The 23,945-nt window shown below is 42.5% G+C and overlaps 1 protein-coding gene across 1 annotated transcript in view; it reads right to left on the minus strand.

The window, feature by feature from the left end:
* Positions 1–5,935: 5,935 nt before the first annotated feature.
* IQGAP1 (IQ motif containing GTPase activating protein 1) overlaps positions 5,936–23,945 on the minus strand; it is a 107,073-nt gene continuing 89,063 nt past the window's right edge. Inside the window, exons 29-38 of the mRNA XM_027521310.1 lie at positions 23,712–23,944; positions 22,768–22,900; positions 20,949–21,051; positions 20,144–20,279; positions 19,663–19,750; positions 17,426–17,638; positions 16,516–16,682; positions 14,402–14,524; positions 10,597–10,705; positions 5,936–8,230 (exon numbers count right to left, since the gene is read on the minus strand). Of these exons, the coding sequence (XP_027377111.1) occupies positions 8,117–8,230; positions 10,597–10,705; positions 14,402–14,524; positions 16,516–16,682; positions 17,426–17,638; positions 19,663–19,750; positions 20,144–20,279; positions 20,949–21,051; positions 22,768–22,900; positions 23,712–23,944 (1,419 nt within the window). The 3' untranslated portion in view covers positions 5,936–8,116. The remainder of the gene's footprint in view (positions 8,231–10,596; positions 10,706–14,401; positions 14,525–16,515; positions 16,683–17,425; positions 17,639–19,662; positions 19,751–20,143; positions 20,280–20,948; positions 21,052–22,767; positions 22,901–23,711; position 23,945) is intronic.

Below are 23,945 nucleotides of genomic sequence, written 5' to 3' on the forward strand. Positions count from 1 at the left end.
CGATCCCTGGGTCGGGAAGATCCCCTGGAGAAGGGAATGGCATCCCACTCCAGTATTCTTGCCTGGAGAATTCCGCAGACAGAGGAGCCTGGAGGGCTGTAGTCCATGGGGTCACAAAGCATCAGTCACGACTGAGCGACTAACACCTTCACTTCACTTTCTTTTCACCTTATTTTACACCTCTGCTCTCCTGGGGTGCCTGTCATTGGCCAAACCCAAGCAAAAGCTGGAGGGAGACAGTGATGTAGTCTACACCGCCAGCTTCCTAGGGCACAGAGGAGAGTAGAAGGTGGGGAGTGGATCTGAGAGGCAGACAGGAAGTAGCGTAACCTGGAGTCTTGCCTCCGTATCCCATCCTTCCTCCACATTTCTAAGACCTAGATCTCATCATTTCTTGCTCTTCTTAGAATCCATCCATTGCTCCCTATTACTGTTGGAATAAAATCAGTAGTTTAGCACCAACTCACGAAAGCCAACTGTTAGCATCTTTTCCCAACTCTAGGGACTTCCCTGGAGGTCCAGTGGTTAAGACTCCATGCTTCTGCTGCACAGGGCGAGGGTTCAATGCCCGGTTGGGGAACTTAAGATTCCGCCTGCCATGTGGTGTGGCCAAACAAGACAAAACAAAAACACTCCTACCCGCCAACTCTATGTTCAACGACCAATGGCATCAAGCCTGAAATCAGCTGTGGGGAGGTGTTCACGCTACGGAATTGGCAAATGCTACTAACCATTATTTGTTTTCTTTCATAGAACTGCATATGTTAAGATAAAAGCACTTTATTAGAAGAAAAGAATGAACTCAGGAAATGTTCTTTAAAAAACTCTTTCTAATGAAAACAGAGACAATGACCAACCTAACCGTCATGAGGGCTCCTAGCACCCAGACTATATTCTCCAAGTACCCTTTCCCACTAAAAGTAACCAGGGCTCCTTGGAGAAATAGCTGATTTGAAGTCTGGGGTGAGTAAAGTAGCAAGATGTGGCTGGAACATCTTAAGCCAGAAAGCAAGGAAGTTATCAAAGTCTACTGGGGTCAGGACAAAAGGACAGTAACCATTGAAGGACTTCTACTAGCCCAAGAGAGGACAATTTGAGCGTGTAAAAACATTAAAAAAAAATTTTTTTTTAACATTTAAATTTAAAATTTAACATAAAAATTTAAAAACTTTTAAACATTTTTAAAATATATGTATATCTACAGTGGATTGAAAGACATCGAATATTGATACATTAAAAAAAACTAGGAGTCACAGGATTGAAAAAAACAAAACCTCACTGGTCACCTTTAGAAGATGTTAGGAGCCCACCAGGCTCCTCTGTCCATGGGATTTCCCAGGCAAGAATACTGGAGTGGGTTGCCACTTCCTTCTCCAGGGGATCTTTCCCAACCCAGGGATCGAACCTGCATCTCCTGCATGGCAGGTGGGATCACTGTCATTGAGCCACGTGGGAAGATGAAGATGTTAGGGAACAAGCTTTTTCTGAAAGCTGGCAAATAAAGGGAGAGAGACAGCATTCCATCTTTTCCTGTATCAGTAGTCTTCAAGGTAACCAAATAGTTGGTGATAGAACATTTTTTTAGAAAAATTCTGATAAATGAAGACGTAATGGCTGATTATCACCATTTTGCAACCCTCAATGAAGTAAGAAATCTAGTCAGGCACGTCAGTGGCTGTTGAATCCACGTGGTATGTGATGAAGAGTGGATAGGAAAATTTATAACAAATGAATCAAGCTGGAAATATTTGAACTTTGTGATCAGGCTTTACATCACAAAAAGATACATCTCTGAGATGTATATCAGGATGTATATCTGTAGATCAGGATGTAATAAGAAACCCCAGAGTATAGAAATTCTATAGGATCAACACCAAATATTGTGTTGACCAAAAAGTTCATTTGCATTTTTCTGTAACATCTTGTGGAAAAACCTGATAGAAATTTTTGGCCAACCCAATATGTTGCAAGATTTGAAAAAACAGAGAGAGGTTTCCCTGGTGGCCAGTGGTTAAGAATCTGCCTTGCAATGCAAGGGACACTGGTTCAATCCTTGGTCCAGGAAGATGCCACAGGGCAACTAAGCCCATGCACAAGTACTGAGCCTGCGTGCCCTGGGTCCTGCGCTGTGCGGTGAGGAGCCACCACAGTGAGAAGGCTGCACGCCGCAACCAGAGATTAGCTCCTGCTCTCCGCATCTGGATAAAGTCCCCACAGAGCAACAAAGAATCAGCGTACTCAAAATATTAAAATTTTTAAAAAAGAGAATTCATAGATTAAGGGATTTAAGAAACCCATCTACTAAATGTAATGTGGGAATCTTGTTTGGCAGCTGATTCAAATATATGAAATGTTTAAGCCAATTATCAGAGGTCTGGGGAAATGTAAACACTGACTGCCTATTCATTATTTCAAATTTATTTTTTAGGTGTGATAATGGCTTGGAGTTTTGTTTCTTTTTTTTTCTCCAGTGTTAAGAGTGGGATTTCTCACCCTGGGTTCTACTGACATTTTGGACTAGCTCATTTTCTGTCGAGGGGTCTGTTCTCTGCATTGTTAAGACGTGGGTGAGCAGCAACCCTCGCCTCCACCCACTAGATGCCAGCAGAGCTCTCTTAATAAAGACAGCAAGACCCATCTCCAAATATTGTCAAGTATCTCATGGAGGGACAATTGCTTCCTGTTGAGAACCACTGTGGTGAAGACACATACCCAGGTATTGGTGGTTGAAATGATACTGTAGCTAGGATTTGTAAAAATAACCCAAGGGGATATGGGTGAAGGTAGAGATGAAAGTGTTGGTAATTGCTTAGGCTAGACAATGGATACATGGGAGTTCATTATACCATTCCTTCTGTTTAGATGTTAGATATTTTTTTCCATAATAAAATTTTGTTTAAAAATTGTCGTACCAAAGGAGTATTAAAATATTTCTACTTTTCCAAAGCATCACTAGCAGGTTAAGTAAGTTATCTCTAAGTTAAAAGGAGAAGGGGGCAGAAGAGGATGAGATGGTTAGATAACATCAATGACTCAATGGACATGAATCTGAGCAAACTCCAGGAGACAGTGAGAGGAGAGGAGCCTGGCATGCTGCAGTCCATGGAGTCGCAATGAGTCAGACACGACTTAGCAACTGAACGACAAGTCAAAGGTTATGAGTGTAATTCACAGTCATTTAATAAGCCTTAGTAAAGTCCCTCGCCTACTTCCCAAGTCTTGACAGTGTATGATCTAAAGACTGGATAATAAGCTCTTTTCCAAACTCAGTAACTTTTTTTTTTGTTTGCTTTCAGCAAAATTAGAGGACCTAATCCTATTTAATTTTTTAATTATAATTTCATTGAGATTTGGGAGATATAATTGGAGTCCTAAAAAATGGGTGACATCATTATCACAAAACACTTTCCATTCCATATATTAGTACTTACTATGGACTTTCTGGTGGCTCAGATGGTAAAGCATCTGTCTACAGTGCATGAAACCCGGGTTCAATCCCTGGGTCGGGAAGGTCTCCTGGAGAAGGAAATAGCAACCCACTCCAGTATTCTTGCCTGGAAAATCCCATGGAAAGAGGAACCTGGTAGGCTACAGTCCGTGGGGTCCCAAAGAGTCAGACACAACTGAGTGACTTATTTATTTATGGCAGCAAAGGTTCTCAGAGCTCTCATTTATAAAAGTGAAAATAGGAAGAGAATTGGTCAACAGCTCTCTTTCATTACGGCCAGCAGTAATATTTATCACACATTTGGGGTGGTATTCCCAGGTGGTGCTAGTGGTGAAGAACCTGCCTGTCAGTGCAGGACACGAAAGAGACCAGGGTTTGATCCCTGGGTGGGAAAAGATCCCCTGGAGGAGGGCATGGTGACCCACTCGAGGATTCTTGCCTAGAGAATCCCAAGGGCAGAGGAGCCTGGAGGGCTACAGTCCATGGGGCCACAAAGTGTTGGACACAACTGAAGTGACTTAACATGCACGCACTGAAGTTTTTTATTTTTTACTCATTTTTTTTATGTGGCTCATTTTAAAGTCTTTATTGAATTTGTTACAATATTACTTGTTTTGTGTTTTGTTTCTTTTGATTGCTAGGTATGTGGGATGTGAGCTCCCCACCAGGGATTGAACTTGCGCCCCCTGTACTAGCAGGCAAAGTCTTCACCACTGACTGCCAGGGAGGTCCCTAGCCATAAGCTTTTAAACCTCCACTTTAAGAATTTTCATTTATTTCATTAAGAGATGCATGTCAAATATCTTTTAGAATTTTTTGTCAAGACATTAGGTGATTTTGATTAAAGATGCACTAATTATGATGCAAAGTATTTTTCTGGATCATTAAGAGCCTTATGGGCACAGGCAATAAATTTTTTTTTTTTTTTTCCCCACAAATAACGATGACAGGATGGTCAAAAGTAAGACTTATGCTTTACAAGTAACATTAGAATAAAATTCTAAGGGAAGTGGAATAGAAACACGAGTTTAAAGAGGAAAAAAAGATGTCAACTTTCCAATCAACAAAGGGCTTTGTCCACGTGCTTTAATTTTTATTGGAGTGTAGTTGCTTTACAATGCTCTGTCAGTTTCTGCTGTACAGCAGTGAATCAGCCATACGTGCAGTCTTTTCTGGACTTCCTTCCCATTTAGGTCAGCACAGAGCACCGAGTCGAGTTCCCAGTGCTATACAGTAAGTTCTCATTAGTTATCTGATAGTAGTGTATATATGACAATCCCAATCTCCCAATCCATCCTACCCCACTTCATGCACCTTTTAAAACAAGCAGTCCTATTGCAGTGCCCTACCAAGCTTTCCTCTCATAAACAGCAGGGTGTTTCCTGCAATTAATAAAGTACAAGTATTAAAAAGTAAAATAAAATTAGGGGTTTCTATTGGGTTCAAGAGTGAGGTTATTTTTACTTGGAAATTCACAATATGTTGGCAAGTATACACTTTACAATTAAAAAAAAAAATTGTATTTACTTTAGGCCGTGCTGGGTCTTCATTGCCAGGTAGGTGTCTCTCTAGTTGCAGCAAGCGGGGGCTACTCTCTAGGCATGGGCTTCTCACTGCGGTGCCTTCTCGGGCGGAGCACAAGCTCCGGAGCATACTCAGTAGTCGTGGCGCACGGGCTTAGATGCCCCACGGCGAGTGGGATCTTCCCAGACCAGGGATCGAACCTTAGTCTCCCGCATTGGCACACGGATTCTTTACTACTGAGCCACCAGGGAAGACCCTTTATTTCTAAGTACGGCTGCTCCTTGGGGTCTTATTTAAAAGGCAGCTATTTTCCCTCCCTTTTGCTGCTGTTTTCTTTTTCCATATCCAATGTCCCATAGTCTTTTCTGATTTGTAGGTAATGGAGAAGTCCCCGGAGCGACATGCTGTGACCTAGAGTGCTACTGCCATAAAACATTTAATGCTACTGTAATTTGAAATTTCCAGCCATTGGCTGATCAGAACTGACATTGAAATGTCCACCAATAATGATTCAAGAAAAATTGGATGATTTTTTTAAAAAATATTTATTTAGGCTGTGTTGGGTCTTAGTTGCACTCATGGACCTTAGATGTGGCGCGTGGGATCTGACCAGGGGTCTGAACCGGTGCCCCCTGCGTTGGGAGAGCAGTCTTAACCACTGGACCACCAGGGAACTCCCTGGATGGTTTTTTCATTTTAAAAAAGAACTAAGTGACATTATGCTAGTTCTCCACCTTGCCACACCCCCAATTCTTTTTATGCTGAGGCTACTTAAAGCATTTTATATTTAAAAAGGCTCACAAGTTAAAAAAATTGCTTTGAGATAGCTGATTTGTGTTTGTTCTTTCAAAAAGACTATGAAGGGGTTGTTTTCTGTTGTGGTTTTCAATTATTAAACTTCACTCTAGTTAACACTGTTCTGCAGGAACTGCTAACAATGAGACTGAGGAAAATCAACACAAAAACAAATGAATGACCTTTTATTTCATACAGAGATACAGAGGCAATTGTGTGGGGCAACAATCTGACGGGCAGTCCAAATTCTTGAGGGAGGAAATTCATGGTAAATGTCATGATGGCTGGTTGAAGAGAAGGTCAAAGGAGGAGAGAGTTGAGACAGAGACTGCTATGGCTAATAAATTAAAATTACAAAGAGCTACCAGGTTTTAATGCCACGACTTGACTTTGTCTGGGCATCCTCAATGCTGTGAACCCCGTAATTATGCACAGTTACCATCCAAACTCTCGAGGTGTAGTTTGTGCCATTTGTGTCAAGGGAACTATGCTCCTTACAGATCACTGAAAGATCATACTTCATTGAAGAGTTGTGAACTTTGCTCATTGTCTGTCATGGACGTGGCCTTTGGGGCCTGACATGAATCTGGGTTGAACATCATCTTTTAAGGTAAAACAGTTGACATTTTGGTTGGTCCCAGTTTTTGAGGCGATGCCACTTAGAGTGGTGTCTTCTTTTAATCTGAGGAAAATATTTACTAAAAAAATTGTCTTGCAAAACACAAGAAATGAGGTCAAGGTAGTGGAGACTCTTTCCGTGACACTCCACACCTCACCTCTTCACCTGTCTGTGGGCTGCCTGGGGTGTGTAGACTTGTACAGCTGCACCCGGGGACCTGACTCAGTAACAGTCTATCATGAAAAACACACTTCCAACACTTAACACCTGTAACTGGGACTCGTCACATGATTTGTTATCAATGAAAACAGTTTATTGGCTTTAAATATACATCAGTAAATTTTTAAATGTTAGTTTATGTTTTACGATAAAAGAACACTGAACCAAAACATCAGAGGAAATGAGGCTCAGTAGCATGATTTCAATATATTTTCCTGGATTAAAAAGACTGTTTTAAAAAAGTATATGACTTTTAATCTAAGAATGAAAGCTCCATGAGCTCAATGTTTAGCACTGAATTGTGACTAAATTTAAAAAACAGAGTTCATAAAATAAAGGCATAGTGTGGGCAGCAAGAGAAAAGACTTAAAAAAAGAGAGGGGGAGCAGATTTTAATATCACGTGTAACATCGCTTGGCTGCTTTTGTTTGGTTTTGTTTCAGTCTGTTTAAGGCAGGATAATCTCTCTGCAACCCTGAAGATAAACTCTAGTGTTTTAGCTATAAGAAAGTTTTAAGAGTTCAGATATACAGATAAGCCAATTAAAAAAAAACCCAAACCATTTTCTTACAGTATTCTAAAGACTTTTAAGCATTATATAAATCTTTAAAATTCCTATCACCCCCACTTTAAGAAATAAATCTACACTTTCATAAGGCGCTCTTAAGACATAAAACAGTTTTGAAAACAGTTACATTCTACACTAGGGATAACCCATTCCTTTGCCATAGGGATGGAGTGGATTGTTTGCCTGAAACTAGTCAATCTTTTGCACCAACAGAAACAAGCAGGTGTTCAGACCATTCTGAATTTACCTAAATAGCTTAATTTTAACAACGGGACTCTCTCATCCACTGATGAGAACTGCCCAAATTTAATGGTGAAATTTTAAAACAATATTCCTCTCTTTCTAGAAAATGCTTCCTTTGGACACAGAACAGAGACTTCTATTAGCTCCCGCCATAAAGGAAGACAGAATGGAAGACAACCAAAGCCTCCCCATATCCTTCAATTTTCCTGATGGAACAGTAAACATAAAGGAACTTCACTTTTAAGTGACAACCTAATAACTATGGATAATCTAACATTTTAACTATGTGTCTTCTAAGTATGCACGTTATTGGGCTAATGGCTTCCACTTCTAAACAGCAAGTATTCAAATCCCACCGTCCCTATTGCTAATAGAAACAAACACCAAAGCTTACACTATAGTAATGCAACCTCTAAGACTGTAACAACATGAGAGATTTCAGGACAGTTCCCACTCTTCCCTAACAGAAGAGAATGAAGGAACAAGATGGGTCAGACTGGGCCTGAAATACAATCTATGAAGAAAGGACGACCAATGTCCCAGTTGAGTGGGAGGAGTTAAACTTGTGAAGTTGGGGGCAATATTAGACTGAGGCAATGGTGTGGGCTGGGTCTTTGTTTTCGAGAAGTAAAGAACCTCTAGAAAGGCTGCCGCTGGGCACTCCTTTCTTCATCCTTCTGGGCTGGAAGCAAATGCTCTGTTACTTCTCGTAGAACTTCTTGTTGAGAAGGAAGATGAGGAGGTTGACGTTGACTTTAGCTCTGTCAAATAATTTCATGACAGCGACTCCTTCATACTGTAGCTGCAGCAGGTCCTGTTCAAAAAAAATATTCTGATGGTTAATCAAGTCCGTGGGACAAGAAAAGGAGGGACATGAGTAGGGAGGGATCCGGAAGGGACGAGGCCTGCCTTGTGCACCAGATGTGAGCTGGGGTGAGACACAAGTCCCCAGCTACGGAACTGCCTGCTGCGGCCCCGTTAGTCTAAGTGATATGTCGCCTGGAGAAGGTGACAGCGTTTCAATCCATGATGAGACATAATAACCCCTGAACACAAGATAAGGCCAGTAATGTCATCTCAACACTATCTATTAGAGTCTTCATTTCCTTTTCAAATGACAGAGCTTTCCTATCCTAAACGAGACGGGAAGACAGGACTAAATGTTTTTTACATTTACTATATGTTCCTCAATGTAGGAGCATGTTATACGATGTCTGTTTAAGTCCTGTCAGAAATCCTACCAGGAGTGATTATCTCAGATTTAGAGATGAGGCTGCTGAGGCTGGGGGATGGTAAATGACCTGCCCAACAGAACAGAGCTAGACGTGGTAAATCTGGATCTGACAGCTAAGCCCTGTTTCTCTACTACCCTCCACTGTTTAGAACAAACCGAGGAAATCAGAGTGGTCTCACACCCAAACTTTGGAAGACCGGTAATGAAACAGCAAGAATCAAAGGGCCTGAAGGTAGGACTTCTCAGTGATCCAGTGGTTAAAACTTCACCTTCCAAAGCAGGGGGTGTGGGTTCGATCCCTGGGTGGGGGCGACCAAGATCCCACATGCCACAGGGCCAAAAAAAACACACAGAAAACAGAAACAATACTGTAACAAATTCAATAAAGACTGCAAAAAAAATCTTTAAAAAAGAGAGGGGCTTGAAGGGACCCCAAAAGTTCAACCAATTCATCTTTTGGAAAAATCTTAGTGGCTCCAGTTGGACAAGGACCCTGGTGCATCACCTGAACTGTAACATCTTGCACCTGGCGGTCATTCCATAGCTAACGATTCTGTGCATGGAGTGATACGCTGAGGCAGGATGGGCAACCTACACAAATTTGGTGAAACTGAGGGAATAAGAGGCTCTTTTTTGTGTAAGGACTTGAGTTAGCTAGGTGCATCATAAAATCATTTCACATCTGTACAGTTAATGTGTTTTGAGGGTCTACTGGTCATTGAGAAGGAGACAGAGAAATACTACCTGTCCTTAAGGAGTCTGCAGTTTGGAAGTCGAGAGGAAAGTAAGTTGACGCCTGTAGTTAATAGGGGCTGGCTCTACAGGCTATGGAGGTGAAGGAGAAACTGACTGTGGTGTGGCTGATGGGGCAAGTTTTAGATGTGGTAACAACCTGAAACTCCTCAATGAATGACAGAGGAAGAAAGCGGGGGAAAACTCCCAACGAAGGGAGAGTGACATGTGCAAGAGCCCGAATTTCCTTTCAGGGAAAGGCCCCTGCCCAGCCTGACGGGGTGCAGCCAACTGAGGAATATTATAAGCTGGGTACCAACCATGGAGCACTGTGTGCACAGAACTAACGGAAGCTGGACGTTACCCAGGAGTCCTCTCAATGCCCTTACGTTTTTTAATGCAAAAAAAAAAAAAAAGAGAGAGAGAGAGAGAGATGTTTCAAAATAAAAATTAGGGATAGTTATGTTACAAAATGATTCACTGCAGAATTCTTGAATTTAAAAAGGGATTCAGAGGGGAATTCCCTGGTGGTCCAGCAGTTAGGACTTGGTACTTTTATTGCCCGGGGCCTAGGTTCAATTCCTGGTGGGGGAACTAAGATCCCAAAGCTGCATGGTGTGGCCAAAAGAGTCATATTGCATAACAGCTTCAGACTGGAAACCCAGGCCCATCATTTATTTTTTTCATTCTGATGTAACTCACGCTGTTTGTCTGCTATTTGTTCTGTGATCCCTATTTATTAACTTACACTCAGTAAAAAGTTGCTTTCTCTCAAAAAAAAAAAAAGTTCCCAAAATATAAAGTGAGATTCAGTTTACAAAAATGCAATTTACACACATCTTATCAGAAGTATACCTTTAAACCCCCTATATCAAATCAAAATGAGACGGGGGAAAAAGAGATTTCAAGCTACTGAAAAAGTTCATGATTTTGTACTGTCGAGATCTGTACCTAAGCATTTTATTCAAGTCCAAGGTGCCCGTTAATTTAGTGGCAACCCTAAGTGGAAGCTTCAGGTATGCTCTCTGGAGATTCATACGTCTGCAAAAGCTCACTAGCCCAAACAGACCAAATCAGACACTCAGAAGTCCTCAGCTCACTGCCAAGTGTGGCAGCTTTCCTCACACGGGTCTGCTTTTCTCCCCTTTCCTACCCTGACAAGGGCACAACTATCTCACACGCAGAGCTGTCAGTTTTACCCCGTGCAGACCCACCTGATAATGTAACATAAACGTCTCCATTTGAACTCCCATGAACTTGGCCTTCACTTCGAAGTCTCCAACTTCTTCTGTTGGACTGATTTCAAAGATGACGTTTTTAAACCTGTTTGAAACACAACATGAGGGTTTGATTTTTGTGTTCTCACATAAAAATATTCTGTGAAGTGTGGAAAGGAGATGAGCTCAGTGTTCAGCAATGAAAAGGGGGACAAAATAAAGGTGCAAAGTGCTTTCACAGGTGGGGATGTGTGTGATATTGATGCTGTAATTACCATCTGCTTTGGGATCTGGAGAGAAGGGTGGCAACCTCTCCTGGGAGAACGTGCTTCCCACGGAGAGAGGCACCGTGAGGAAGGACACAGTGACCTCTGAAGGGACGACGTCAGGAGTCATCCTGGCCTTCCATGTGGCCACTCCCGAAACGTGACAGTAAAGGGAGAATCAAGAGGAGATGGGGCTAGGAGCAGGAGGAAAAGACAGATGTCTGAAAACAAGCATGTCTGAGGACTGGAAATGGTACACAAACAAAGCAGGGGTCAGAACCAAAAGAACCAAGACAGCAGGTGTTCTGGAAGGAGTAGGTGCTATAGATGTAAACGGACTGAGTACTACTAAAGATAAACTGCTATTACTGAAAATATTTAAGGCACTACTCACTCGCAACATGTTACATGCCCAGGAGTTTTATGGCACCAGAAGGTGGGAGCAAGCTGTTCTCTAGGTGATCAAAGCGTGTCACCCCAGATTTCCAGAACTCAACTATGGAGCAAACTGATCTATCATAAACAGACCCGAGAACCATGGAGGATGCAAAAGAGGTCACTGAGAAGCTAGACGAGAGGTTACAGAGTCCACAGGCTAAAACACACGCGTTTTACTCAACAGGAGACTCTCATCGGTTTTATAAAGATGTTATTTTACGTAATAAGTAATTTTATTTTAACTGGTTTGGTTTGTCATCTGGTTTCTAAGTCTGTGGTAGCAAATTATTAAATAATGATAGGCACCTGAACAGTAAAAGGAAATAATGACAAAAAAGAAGGGAATAAATAATAAGTTATGAAACAGGTCTGAAAAACACATACAGTGCTAATCTAAAAAACAAACAAACAAACAAACCCAAAACACCAAGGTGCTCAATTGAAAAAATAATCAGAGAAAACAGATAATAAGCCATGTTTAAATACACACCCCCCCCCCCAAAAACCTCAACTAGAATTCTAAAAAATGCAAAATTTAAAAGTGCTATCTTTTTTATTTATTAAGTCAAAAATATCAAAAATTGCTTTGTTATTCAATTATGGTAAAGAATTATTGAGGTAAGAGAGTTCCAGAAAAACATCTATTTCTGCTTTATTGACTATACCAAAGCCTTTGACTGTGTGGATCACAATAAACTGTGGAAAATTCTTAAAGAGATGGGAATACGAGATCACCTGACCTGCTTCTTGAGAAACCCATATGCAGGTCAGGAAGCAACAGTTAGAACTGGACATGGAACAACAGACTGGTTCCAAATAGGAAAAGGAGTATGTCAAGACTGTATATTGTCACCCTGCTTATTTAACTTATATGCAGAATACATCATGAGAAACGCTGGGCTGGAAGAAGCACAAGCTGGAATCAAGATTGCTGGGAGAAATATCAAGAACCTCAGATATGCAGATGACACCACCCTTACGGCAGAAAGTGAAGAGGAACTAAAAAGCCTCTTGATGAAAGTGAAAGAGGAGAGTGAAAAAGTTGGCTTAAAGCTCAACATTCAGAAAACGAAGATCGTGGCATCTGGTCCCATCACGTCATGGCAAATAGATGGGCAAATAGTGGAAACAGTGTCAGACTTTATTTTTCTGGGCTCCAAAATCACTACAGATGGTGATTGCAGCCATGAAATTAAAAGATGCTTACTCCTTGGAAGGAAAGTTATGACCAACCTAGATGGCATATTCAAAAGCAGACACGTTACTTTGCCAACAAAGGTCCATCTAGTCAAGGCTATGGTTTTTCCTGTGGTCATGTATGGATGCGAGAGTTGGACTGTGGAGAAGGCTGAGCGCGGAAGAATTGATGCTTTTGAAGTGTGGTGTTGGAGAAGACTCTTGAGAGTCCCTTGGGCTGCAAGGAGATCCAACCAGTCCATTCTGAAGGAGATCAGTCCTGGGATTTCTTTGGAAGGAATGATGCTAAAGCTGAAACTCCAGTACTTTGGCCACCTCATGTAAAGAGTTGACTCATTGGAAAAGACTCTGATGCTGGGAGGGATTGGGGGCAGGAGGAGAAGGGGACGACAGAGGATGAGATGGCTGGATGGCATCACCGACTCGATGGACGTGAGTCTGAGTGAACTCTGGGAGCTGGTGATGGACAGAGAGACCTGGCGTGCTGTGATTCATGGGGTCGTAAAGAATTGGACATGACTGAGCGACTGAACTGAACTGAAGTACTTTCGTACACATTTCGGACACTGTTTGAAAATATTTTGTAATATTAATACATGTGAGTTAAAAAATTTTTTTCAACTGCTATGGAAAATAGTATGGCAGTTCCTAAAAATATTAAAAATAGACTTTATCATATGATCCAGTAATTTCACTTCTAGGTATACATCAAAAAGAACTGACAGCAGGGTCTCAAGAGAGATTTGTACTTCCATGTTCAGTGTTACATTATTCACAACAGCAAAAAGATGGAAGCAACCCATATGTCCATCAAGGGACAAATGGATAAGCAAAATGTGGTTCACACATACAGTGAAAAGCGACTCAGGCTTAAAAAGGAAGAAAACCTGTCACAGGTTACAACCTGCATGAGCCCTGAGGACATCATGCTAACTGAAGAAAGTCAGACACAAAAAACAAGTATATTATTCCCCTTGTATGAGGCAACTAGGAGTCAGACTCATAGAATCAGAGAGGAGAATGCTGGTTTCCCAGGGCTGGGGGAAACGGGAAACGGGAGTTGTAATTTAATGGGTACAGTTTCAGTTTTCTAAGATGAAAAGGTTCTGGAGACGGGCTGCACAACAATGTGAATGCACTTAACGCTACTGAACCACACACTTAAAAGCCGTTCAAAGGGACCTCCCTGGCGGTCCACGGTTAAGTAAGACTCCAGCTTCCAATGCACGCAGCATGAATTCGATCCCTGGTTGAGGAACTAAGATCACACATGCCTCACAGTGTGGCCAAAAACTACTTAAAAAAAATAGTTAAGATGGTAAATTCTATGTTTTGTGTTTTTCACAATAAAAAAAATTATACACTGACCAGAAATTGCATTAGGCATCTATCATAAAATAAATACTCAGAGGTAGAATCAAAGATTACATTATAAAGGTGTCATTACATGTGTAATATTGTAAAAAGTAAAATCAACTTAAAATATTCTATAATAGGTAAATGGTTAAATTAAAACTATAGTATTAAAAATTATGTGGTCATTCAAACTATGTGAAAAATGCTCACAACATGTAATGAGGAAAAAGCTGGATACATGACTATAAACAGTATCATTCCAATTTATGTTAGAAAAAAAAAAGTAGGAAAGTGAGTAAATAACCTTTATGTGAATAGAGGCCTATTAGGGAACAGATACAAATACATTCCCTTCTATGAAAGACCAACTAACTCTGGGTATTAGGCCAAATTCTGCATATAACTGATTAATTAATCAATTACAAACACACATAAAATATAATAATGATTATCCAGATAAGAGAAAGTCAATAAGATAAAGCTATGACAAACACAGAAACAAAAATAATCAATATATAAAATAAAGTTAAAAAGTAAATACTCACTGATTCACTTGCAGGTCCTCAATTTCCAAAAGAACTCCTTTTTCATGCAGTCTTGCTGCCGTGTATTTTAGAGAGATCTTTTTGCTTTTCTTCCCTTTCATTTCCCTAGGCTTTTTGGAGACCCTGTAAAGACCACATTATGTCACTTTCTATAAGTTACTATCTACTGTGAATCTCTGTTGGTCACTCAAGGATATGAGGTTGGAAAACAAACTTCCCAAACCCAAGCGTAAGTAACAAAGCAATTCTAAAATGGCAAATGAATGCGAGGATTTCTACTTCAGGGAACTATACTGAAGGGAATCCCACAGGAGTCACTCTTAGCCCCCTTGGCTATGAAGAAGAAAAAAAAAATACCTTAGAATGTGTAATTTTTAAAAAAGTTTAAGTCAGCATAGCAACACAGAGGAATGGGAACAAGGAAAAAGAAACAGATGTTAGCAGGCCACTGGGATAATCAAGGCAAGAAGCGGTAAGAAAAGTAAGCTAGGGAGGAACTGAGACGAACGAGAACAGGATCTGGGACTCTCGAGGGAGGGCTCTCAAGAAATGGGACAGAAAAGCTGGTAGTTGTATAAAAAGTAATAATCCCTACAGCTGGCAACTGAGTATCTATCAAAATCACAACTACATAACATTTTGAAGCTGGCAATTACATTTCTAGAAATTTATCTTAAAAAAATATGCCTACATTTGCAAAATGATATATGCACAAGAGGCTATTTGTTAACAGAATTTTTTATAATAAGTAACTGGAAACAACGTCAATGTCTGTGATGGAGAACTGACTCAGCGGTTACTTTATTCCACAGTGGAATACCATGCAGCCGTTAAAAAGGAAATGAGAGCCTAGCTCTGTCTGCTTAGAAGGCCTGAAACAATAATGGCTCTGGCAATGAGCACATCTAGTCCCTAGATTTCGGTTTCTAAATACCATTCTTCATTAAAAGGAACAAAGGATGTTTGGAAAAATAGCTGATTCCAAGCCTGGAGAGGGGAAAATACAAACTGAACCAGAAACATCTTATGTCACAAAGTCAAGAGCTGCTCAGAGAATGACAGGGACATTTCAGAAGGATAGAGGCACCAACTCCGTGGGCTCAGCTACGTGAATCTGATTTTTACCCCTTCACGTCAGCCCTGCCTTACTTTGGGAAGTCTTCAGGGAGGGAGAGAAAAGACACAGATGGGAAGAGTAAGCAGGCTAGGGAGAGGGGAAGCTGATGGGCTAAACACAGTGCATCGATTGACAGCTGAAAGGTACATGGGTGCTTATGGTTCTGTTCATAGATTTTTCTGGGGTTTGAAAAGTCTCAAAATGAAAAGTTGGGAGTAAATAATAAATAGCCTTCTAGCAAGCAGAACCTATGCTTAATCACTTCACCTCTATGGATTTTCAATTTCCCTCCCTGAAAAATGGGCAGACTGATGGTTTGTGGCCAGCACCAAGGAGGCTGCATCAGTTCTTCCTTGGAAGCTGAGAAAAAATCATGGTCTGGGAGCCTGTGCTCAGGAAGTACTGAGGCCAAGGAATTTAACTATTTATATTAATATTGTTTCTTAAGTGAGTTTTGAGGCACATCCTGGTTTAGGGGCCACTAAATGACCCCTTTACAAGGTTCTTTAATTTCTAGGGCTGAGAAAATACTTTGGAGCACAGGATGTTTAGAAAGAAGCATCCTTGAAACCCTCCACACATTATTTATTTACACCATACCATAACAAATGGAGGGCTTCCTGGGTGGCTCAGTGGTAAAGAACCTGCCTGCCAATGCAGGAGATGTAAGAGACTTGGGTTCGATCCTTGGGTCGGGAAAATCCCCTGGTGAAGGAAATGGCAACCCATTACGGTATCTTTGCCTGGGAAATCCCATGGAAAGAGGAACCTGGCAGGCTACAGTCCATGGGGTCACAAAAATTGGACACGACTGAAGTGACTTAGCACGCACGCACACATAATAAATGGAACTAGGAAATTACAAACGGTTAGAAGCCAAACAAAGGACTAATGCAATAAACAGATCCAGTGTGTTGTCAGTAAAAAGCGCCAATGTCACTCACTTTAGTTGCCTCTGCATCTTCCCCTGACATTGATTCATTATAAAAATACTCACTTGCCCTTGCTGGCTAAGTTATCCAGGCAGGTCTTGATATAGCTTTTATAGTAGTCCACCTGCTCTCCATAAAAGGTGGCCTTAGAGTTCAGGGCAGCGTATGTCTGCTGCAGTTTCACCAGCTCAGCCTTCCTCCTCTGTCGGTATCTCCGCTGATTCCGAATATCCTGAGACATAATTATTAAAATCACAAAAATAATGATGTCATGTGCTTCTCGAACCATTAACACTAGAATCTGGCAGTGTTTAACTCGGCCTTGCTTGACCACATGTTCATCATAGGCAGCAGTTTTATGCTCAAAAATTAACAAAGAAATTCAGACCTTATCCATTTTCCCCCCATCTCTATTTTCTAGAGGCAGGGAAAATGGGTTACTTTCACAGACAGTCTCAGAATCAACTTGCAAAGCTTGTTTATACATCTTAAATATGTTGTCAGGAGAGGGAGAAAAAAATAATTTTAATATAACAAGTACCAAGCTGCGAGGTGTGTGTGGTGTGCCTTTAGTGCAACAGCAGAGGAGGCATAAATTCCTTGGCCTGCACCAGAGCCCCTTACTTGAGAAGACTCACACAAATCTAGGATGTGATAATCGATCTGAAGCGAATTTCTATTGCACAGGTATCATTAAAAAGAGCCAGAGGGATTCTTTAAGGTCAAAAGACAAACTGAGACACAGGAAACTCTAATCAGGCTGTTCCTCCTACTGATTTAGGCCATGGAATAAGCCATGGGAGGGCAGGCTGGGACCTTATGCTGGAAGGGCCAGAAGCGATTCCCGGGAGGAGAGGACCTGAATCGGCCCGTGAACTAAAGGTATGTTGCCCCTGGAACAGCTACCGTGTCCCCACAAGCCTCTGAGACAGCTTTCAACACGGCCAGGCCACTGCTGTCCCCTAAATGCCATACCCTGGCGATGTCATTGATCAGCTCCTGGTATCTGTTCTTTGGGTCTACGGTGCCGAGCTCTGTGAGCTTCTTCAAGCCTGACTGGATCTTCTCCTTCTTCTCTTGAAGACTGAGGCTGCTGTCTTCCTTTATGGTTTTGGACTTCTTCATCTTGTCCGGAGTTTTGGCGTCACGGATGGCGCGTCTCTGCATGGCCCGCTGATGCTCTGCTTCCTACAGCAAGAAAGAGGATGTCGTGGAGGGCCTCCACCCTAACCCACACCGGAGCCTATACAGCTCACACACTCTATTCTAGAAACAGAGGGTAACAAATTTATAGCCCCCGTCCCCCAGCCCAACACGAGACAAACTGCATGAAGCAGAGGCCGTTCTCCTTTCATCTAGAAGAGAAACACCTATGAAGCTAGATGTTGGCGTCTTTTTTTTTTATGTTGACCATTAAAAAAATCCTTATTGAACCTGTCACAATATGGTTTCAGTTTTTTGGCTGTGAGGCGTGCAGGATCTTAGCTCCCTGACCAGGGACTGAACCTATACCCTCTGTATTGGAAGGCGAAGTCTTAACGACTGGGCTGTCAGGGAAGTCCCAAGATGCTGGCTTCTTTCCTGGACTCCGAAGTTTAATCAGGAGATTGAACTCTACTGCATGCAAAATCCCTTACTCTTTACCTATCGCATGTGGGATATGGAAACCATTTACTTTTACTTGAAACCTGGCGTGATGAATGTGACAGTCACACCAATGCAATGCCAGTGGGGGTTAATGTTTTATTCCCCCACCTCGTCACAGCTGGATCACCTTCAAGCCTGCCCTCTGCTTTCAAACGTGCTGCAAATGCCAGCGAAGAGACCCTTCTTGTATCTGGTATTTCTCCTGGTCACCAACCAACGTCTGTCTGTTGTGTTCCCACCCAACAAACGATCCACACCCGCCTTCCCCTTCTTTCAGCACTGTCCTCAAAGTCTGGCTATCATCACCAGTTCTCGTTACCATTCCTCTCACCCCAAATCCAGTGCCTTCTCTTAGCTGTTGCCTTGCTCATCTTCTCTGCACACCTTCCTTGTCCTAGCAAGGGCTGGTGCCTCCAAAGGACCCAGGGTCCTTTCTTTATGACTGTTCTCTCTCAAAACCTCAATGATCACCTCTATGCTGATAGATCCTAGCATGTGGCTAAGGTTCTGGGACCCTATTTTGAATTGTTTATACTATGGATGTTTATACTCAGAAAGGTTGTGATTTTTCCCAACCTGGAGCAATTCCTTTCCCAATATTCCCTTTTCTTCTAATATCAAAACTACTGCTTATCATGTGATATAAAGAGCATGAACTGGAGTCAAGACAGAACCACATCCAAGTTTGGTTCTGCTACTGTAAGCAAATGATCGTGGGCAAGTTATTTAACCTCAAGGGGGTCTCAGTTTTGTCATCTGTGAATGAGGAACCTTGGTTCAAGCCCCACACCTTCCTGATGCTTTGCTCCTCACTGGCCCCTTTCTTAATTTTTATTATTTTTAGGGTCAAGACCATGGTGAATTTTCAGTGGTTTTCTAATTGTTTCAGTTTATATGTCACATATATCAAAATGTATCATGAGTTCACAGAACTCAGGAGCCATATTCTACTCTTCTCTCCTAACTACCAAGGCATTTAGCAGAATTCTAACTATAGGACTTCCCTGGCGGTCCAGTGGTTAAGAATCCACCTGCCAATGCAGAAGACATGAGTTCCATCCCTGGTCTGGGAAGATCCCACATGCTTCGGGGCGACTAAGCCCATGCTCCAGAACTACGGAAGCCCTCATGCCCCACCGCCTGTGCTCTGCAACAAGAGAAGCCACTGCAGTCAGAAGCCCATGCTCACGGCAAACAGAGAAAGCCCTCATATAGCAACAAAGACCCAGCACAGCCAAAAAATAAAACAATAAAATTTTTTAAAATTTTAGAAATACAATATTCAATAAATTTCTGGGCAGACTCACTGATTCTGTTTCAGGTTAAATTAAAGCACACAAACAGACTGTGTGCAAGTGCCAGTGAGCTCTGTGCCCTAGAAACATCTACCTCTGGATTTAGGGACCAACAGCTTTCTCAGGAAGCCCCGAATGCTGCCATCTGCAGACACATGCAGGCCCACCTCCCAGTGACCGCCTCTCGCCATCTGTGTCACCCCTGTCACATGCCCCCCACAGGAGCACCTGTCCATCTAATTACGGTACACGATAACCCCCAAACTTTACCTGTTCACTGGTGGCTGGTGTTTCTAGGATTTCAGTCAAGGTCTCTCCCGGCTGGAACCGGATGACATCCACAATTAAGCGTTTTGTGCTGAAAGGAGATTCAGGAGACATCTGAACATTAGCACCTGTCCTGCTTCCTCTTGAAGGGACCTCAGCAGGAGCAGAACAAACACCACCTCCCAGAGTCCCACTGGGCAGCCCTAACACAGGTACTCGAAGCCCCAGGATCACTCCTGCAGCTATGACAGAGTGGGCACTAAGGTCAGGATCTCAGAGATGCAAATTCATTTCAGCATCTCATTAGCAAATAAGGCAGGTAAGTTCTGTGCCAACTATACTACAGGAGATGACCAGAATTGTATTGGGCTTAAATGGCCAAGGTCATTTTAGGTATGAACAAGTGGACTCATTCAGCAAGACCAAGGGACAGGCGTGATTACTGGGTTACAGTCACTCCACTCCTCCTCCTTTCAATCCTCACTTCAGTAAGATGGTCCGAGCATCCATTTCTGCATTCTCATCTCCAGGCACATCGAACTTATTGGTCAGTGTGAGAGACACTTCCGTCTTAGCCAGTGCCTCCTTATTTGGGTCATTTAAATTGCCAGCACCTTCTCCTAAAGTTTTGGAAGGGTAGGAAAAATAAATCAATATAATAAAGAGAAAAGACATTGGAGAATAGATGATAATTCAAATAAAAGAAAATGCAAGTTTAAGAAGACAGTTGAACCAGCCAATATGTACCTTGTGGCAAGGATACCCTTTAGTGAGAAAAAAAATATTATGCCAAATGATTAAGACAAAGGATCCCTAATAAAATAATAAATGTTTGACAAATCAACATTGTAATATTTCTCTCTCAAAATATCCTGTTCATTTCCTTTATAGGACTTATCATTTCTAGTTACATGATTATACGTATTGTTCCTGCTGTTCAGTTGCTAAGTTGTGTCTGACTTGTTGTGACTCCACAGACTGCAGCAGGCCAGGCCTCCCTGTCCCTCACCATCTCCCAGAGTTTGTCCAAGTTCATGTCCAATGAATTGGTGATGCCACCCAACCATCTCATCCTCAGATATGTATTATATCTGAGCATTTATAATATGCATTATATTTGAGTCCATTATCCACTGGACTTCAGTTCCTAACAGATGGGGATGGCACCTCATTTCTTCCCTGATGTGTAATTGGAGCACGAACAGCGTGGAGACAGATGAGGAGACAATCACAGCACTCCTGCCACGCTCCCCATCTCCAGCTTCCAGGCAGTTACGTTGGAACCTTACCTATCAGGGACTCGATGGTGGGCACCTCGCCGAGGTCGTCCAGCAGCTCGTGGATCGGATCATTGTGCTCCGGGGCAATGGCATCCTGGTGGTCTAACAGGAGCTGCAGCCACACATCCAAGGGTCAATTCCATTCACACACTCAACCCACCATCCCCCAGCCCCACCCACACCACCTAACAGCACAAAAGAGGTTAGATAACAAAACTCCTGTGTTTTCAAGAACTGACAAGTTAATCCTCAACAGACTGACCCAAATAAACAACATGACACATAGAGCAACATGCTGGCCTGTGATGTATGAAGAAGAAATACTGGTACTCTCTCAGTCAGTCAGTCAGTTCAGTCACTCAGTCGTGTTCGACTCTTTGCGACCCTATGAATCGCAGCACGCCAGGCCTCCCTGTCCATCACCAACTCCCGGAGTTCACTCAGACTCACGTCCATCGAGTCAGTGATGCCATCCAGCCATCTCATCCTCTGTCGTCCCCTTCTCCTCCTGCCCCCAATCCCTCCCAGCATCAGAGTCTTTTCCAATGAGTCAACTCTTTGCATGAGGTGGCCAAAGTACTGGAGTTTCAGCTTTAGCATCATTCCTTCCAAAGAAATCCCAGGACTGATCTCCTTCAGAATGGACTGGTTGGATCTCCTTGCAGTCCAAGGGACTCTCAAGAGTCTTCTCCAACACCACACTTCAAAAGCATCAATTCTTCGGCACTCAGCCTTCTTCATAGACCAACTCTCACATCCATACATGACCACAGGAAAAACCATAGCCTTGACTAGACGGACCTTTGTTGGCAAAGTAATGTCTCTGCTTTTGAATATGCCATCTAGGTTGGTCATAACTTTCCTTCCAAGGAGTAAGTGTCTTTTAATTTCATGGCTGCAGTCACCATCTGCAGTGATTTTGGAGCCCCCAAAAATAAAGTCTAACACTGTTTCCACTGTTTCCCATCTCAGTACCAGCTATAAAGGATTTAAATGCACCATACAGAAGAAAACTAGCTTCACTGGTGGCTCAGACGGTAAAGCATTTGCCTGCAATGCAGGAGACCCGGGTTCGATCCCTGGGTTGGGAAGATCCTCTGGAGAAGGAAATGGCAATCCACTCCAGTACTGTTGCCTGGAAAATCCCATGGACAAAGGAGCCTGGTAGGCTAAAGTCCATGGGGTCGCAAAGAGTCAGACATGACTGAGCGACTTTACTACAGAAGAAAGAACAAGGAAGCTCACAGACTTCAATACTCAAGTTATCAATGTGATCTACAACCAGTTCAAATGACTCATACTCATGCTTTCGCGTAAAGCTTCTGGTATATAATATCTTTTAATTCAGAGAAAAGTGCATCAGATCAACATTATTATTAATTCAGGGACATTCGCCAAATCCTACATGGTGATGTCGTCAAAAATGACAATCACTGAAATTTCATTTTACTTCCTCATTTCATGTTCTATATGCCCCCAAAGGGGAAAAGGAATGAATTGTAAAAACAGTATTTTATCCAGTCACTATATCAGGGGTCACAACAGAAATTCTGAAGCCCACCCACGGGGCTTCTGATTCAGCTGGCCTGAGGTGGGGTTCCGGAAATTTCGTTTTTAAAAGCCAGCCCAGATGATATTGACACAGGTGGCCTGGGGATCACTTGGAGAAAGTTAAGAAAAATAAGCAAAGGAAGATAAGAAACAAGGCAGATGTAATGTCAGTAAGATCTAAGGATGGGGAGGTATCTGGCGTCCAGAGACAGTGGGCAGCAGCCAGAGAAGGCAATTAAGACAGAGCAATGGAATTACGTCACTGAAGAATACTTACCGTGTGGGTGTTGATGATCTCGCCGATGGAGATGTAGATCACTGGCTTGGTGAGGGTCACTAAATCGGAGTATTCATCCACATTAAACTTATCCTGAAGCTCTGGGACATCACAAGCAGTTTGGAAAAACCGTCTGAAAATAAACATAGGAGCCGGGCCCCGACAAGTACCACGCGTTTAAGAAGCTGATGAAGGAAGGACACCCCACAAACCCTTAGAACGGTGAGTTCAAACAGAAGCCAGGCAAGACGGTTGACTCGAGAGAAACCACAGCATGTCCATTGTGCCTGACAGCCCTGGGACGTTGGTGCTCTTTCCACTTTATTCTAGTTCTGCCCACAAGAACCGCTCAACCGTAATTTAAGACGGTTCTCAAACACCAGTTGTTGTTAGTGGACCCAACTCTCGAAGACAACGCCCTGAACTCACGACTCAGTGATTAACTTACAAATACTAAAAGTGCTCTCCAATTCTTCTCTGACTGCAAAGTAACACATGCCTATGTAGACATTATGTTTATGTTAAGTATTGTCTATTTCATAGGAACACATTTTACTTTTTAAAAATATTTTTTAAATATTATTTTTCATTTCTATTTTGGCTCTGTTGGGTCTTTGCTGCTGCTCACAGGCTTTCTCTCAGTGCGGGACATGTGCTTAGTTGCTCCACGGCATGTGAAATCTTTCCAGACCAGGGATCCAACCCATGTCCCCTGCACTGGCGGGCGGATTCTCAATCACTGGACCACCAGGGAAGTCCAGAACACATTTTAATAGCTCGCATATGTTCCTCATCATCATCTGGAGCTCTGAGCGCATCAGGCACGTATCCTACGGTACTGTGGTCCAGGGAATTCTGGGTGTGGTATTTCATCTCGTTTTTACCCTTAAGAGTTAGAAACACGCCCACAGAGTCTTTTATGTACCTCATCCCTTTCTCCTTACCTGAATTTCTGGTAGGACTGGGAGAGGTATTCATTAATAATGCTCAAATGAGCGTTATCTCCCAGGAACATCTTATTGGAAGCTGCGTGCTGGAGCATCTTGGCAATGGACCCGAGATTGCGACGTTGGTCTGTGGTGAGCTGGCCTCCTGCCGACAGGTCAATGATGTCAAAGGCATCAGGAGCAACAATGGCTGGATTCATGTATCGGTAGTAAAGCAAGTTGCCAATAATC

This window comes from Bos indicus x Bos taurus, chromosome 21 (assembly GCF_003369695.1).
Source record: "Bos indicus x Bos taurus breed Angus x Brahman F1 hybrid chromosome 21, Bos_hybrid_MaternalHap_v2.0, whole genome shotgun sequence".
Lineage (NCBI taxonomy): Eukaryota > Metazoa > Chordata > Mammalia > Artiodactyla > Bovidae > Bos > Bos indicus x Bos taurus.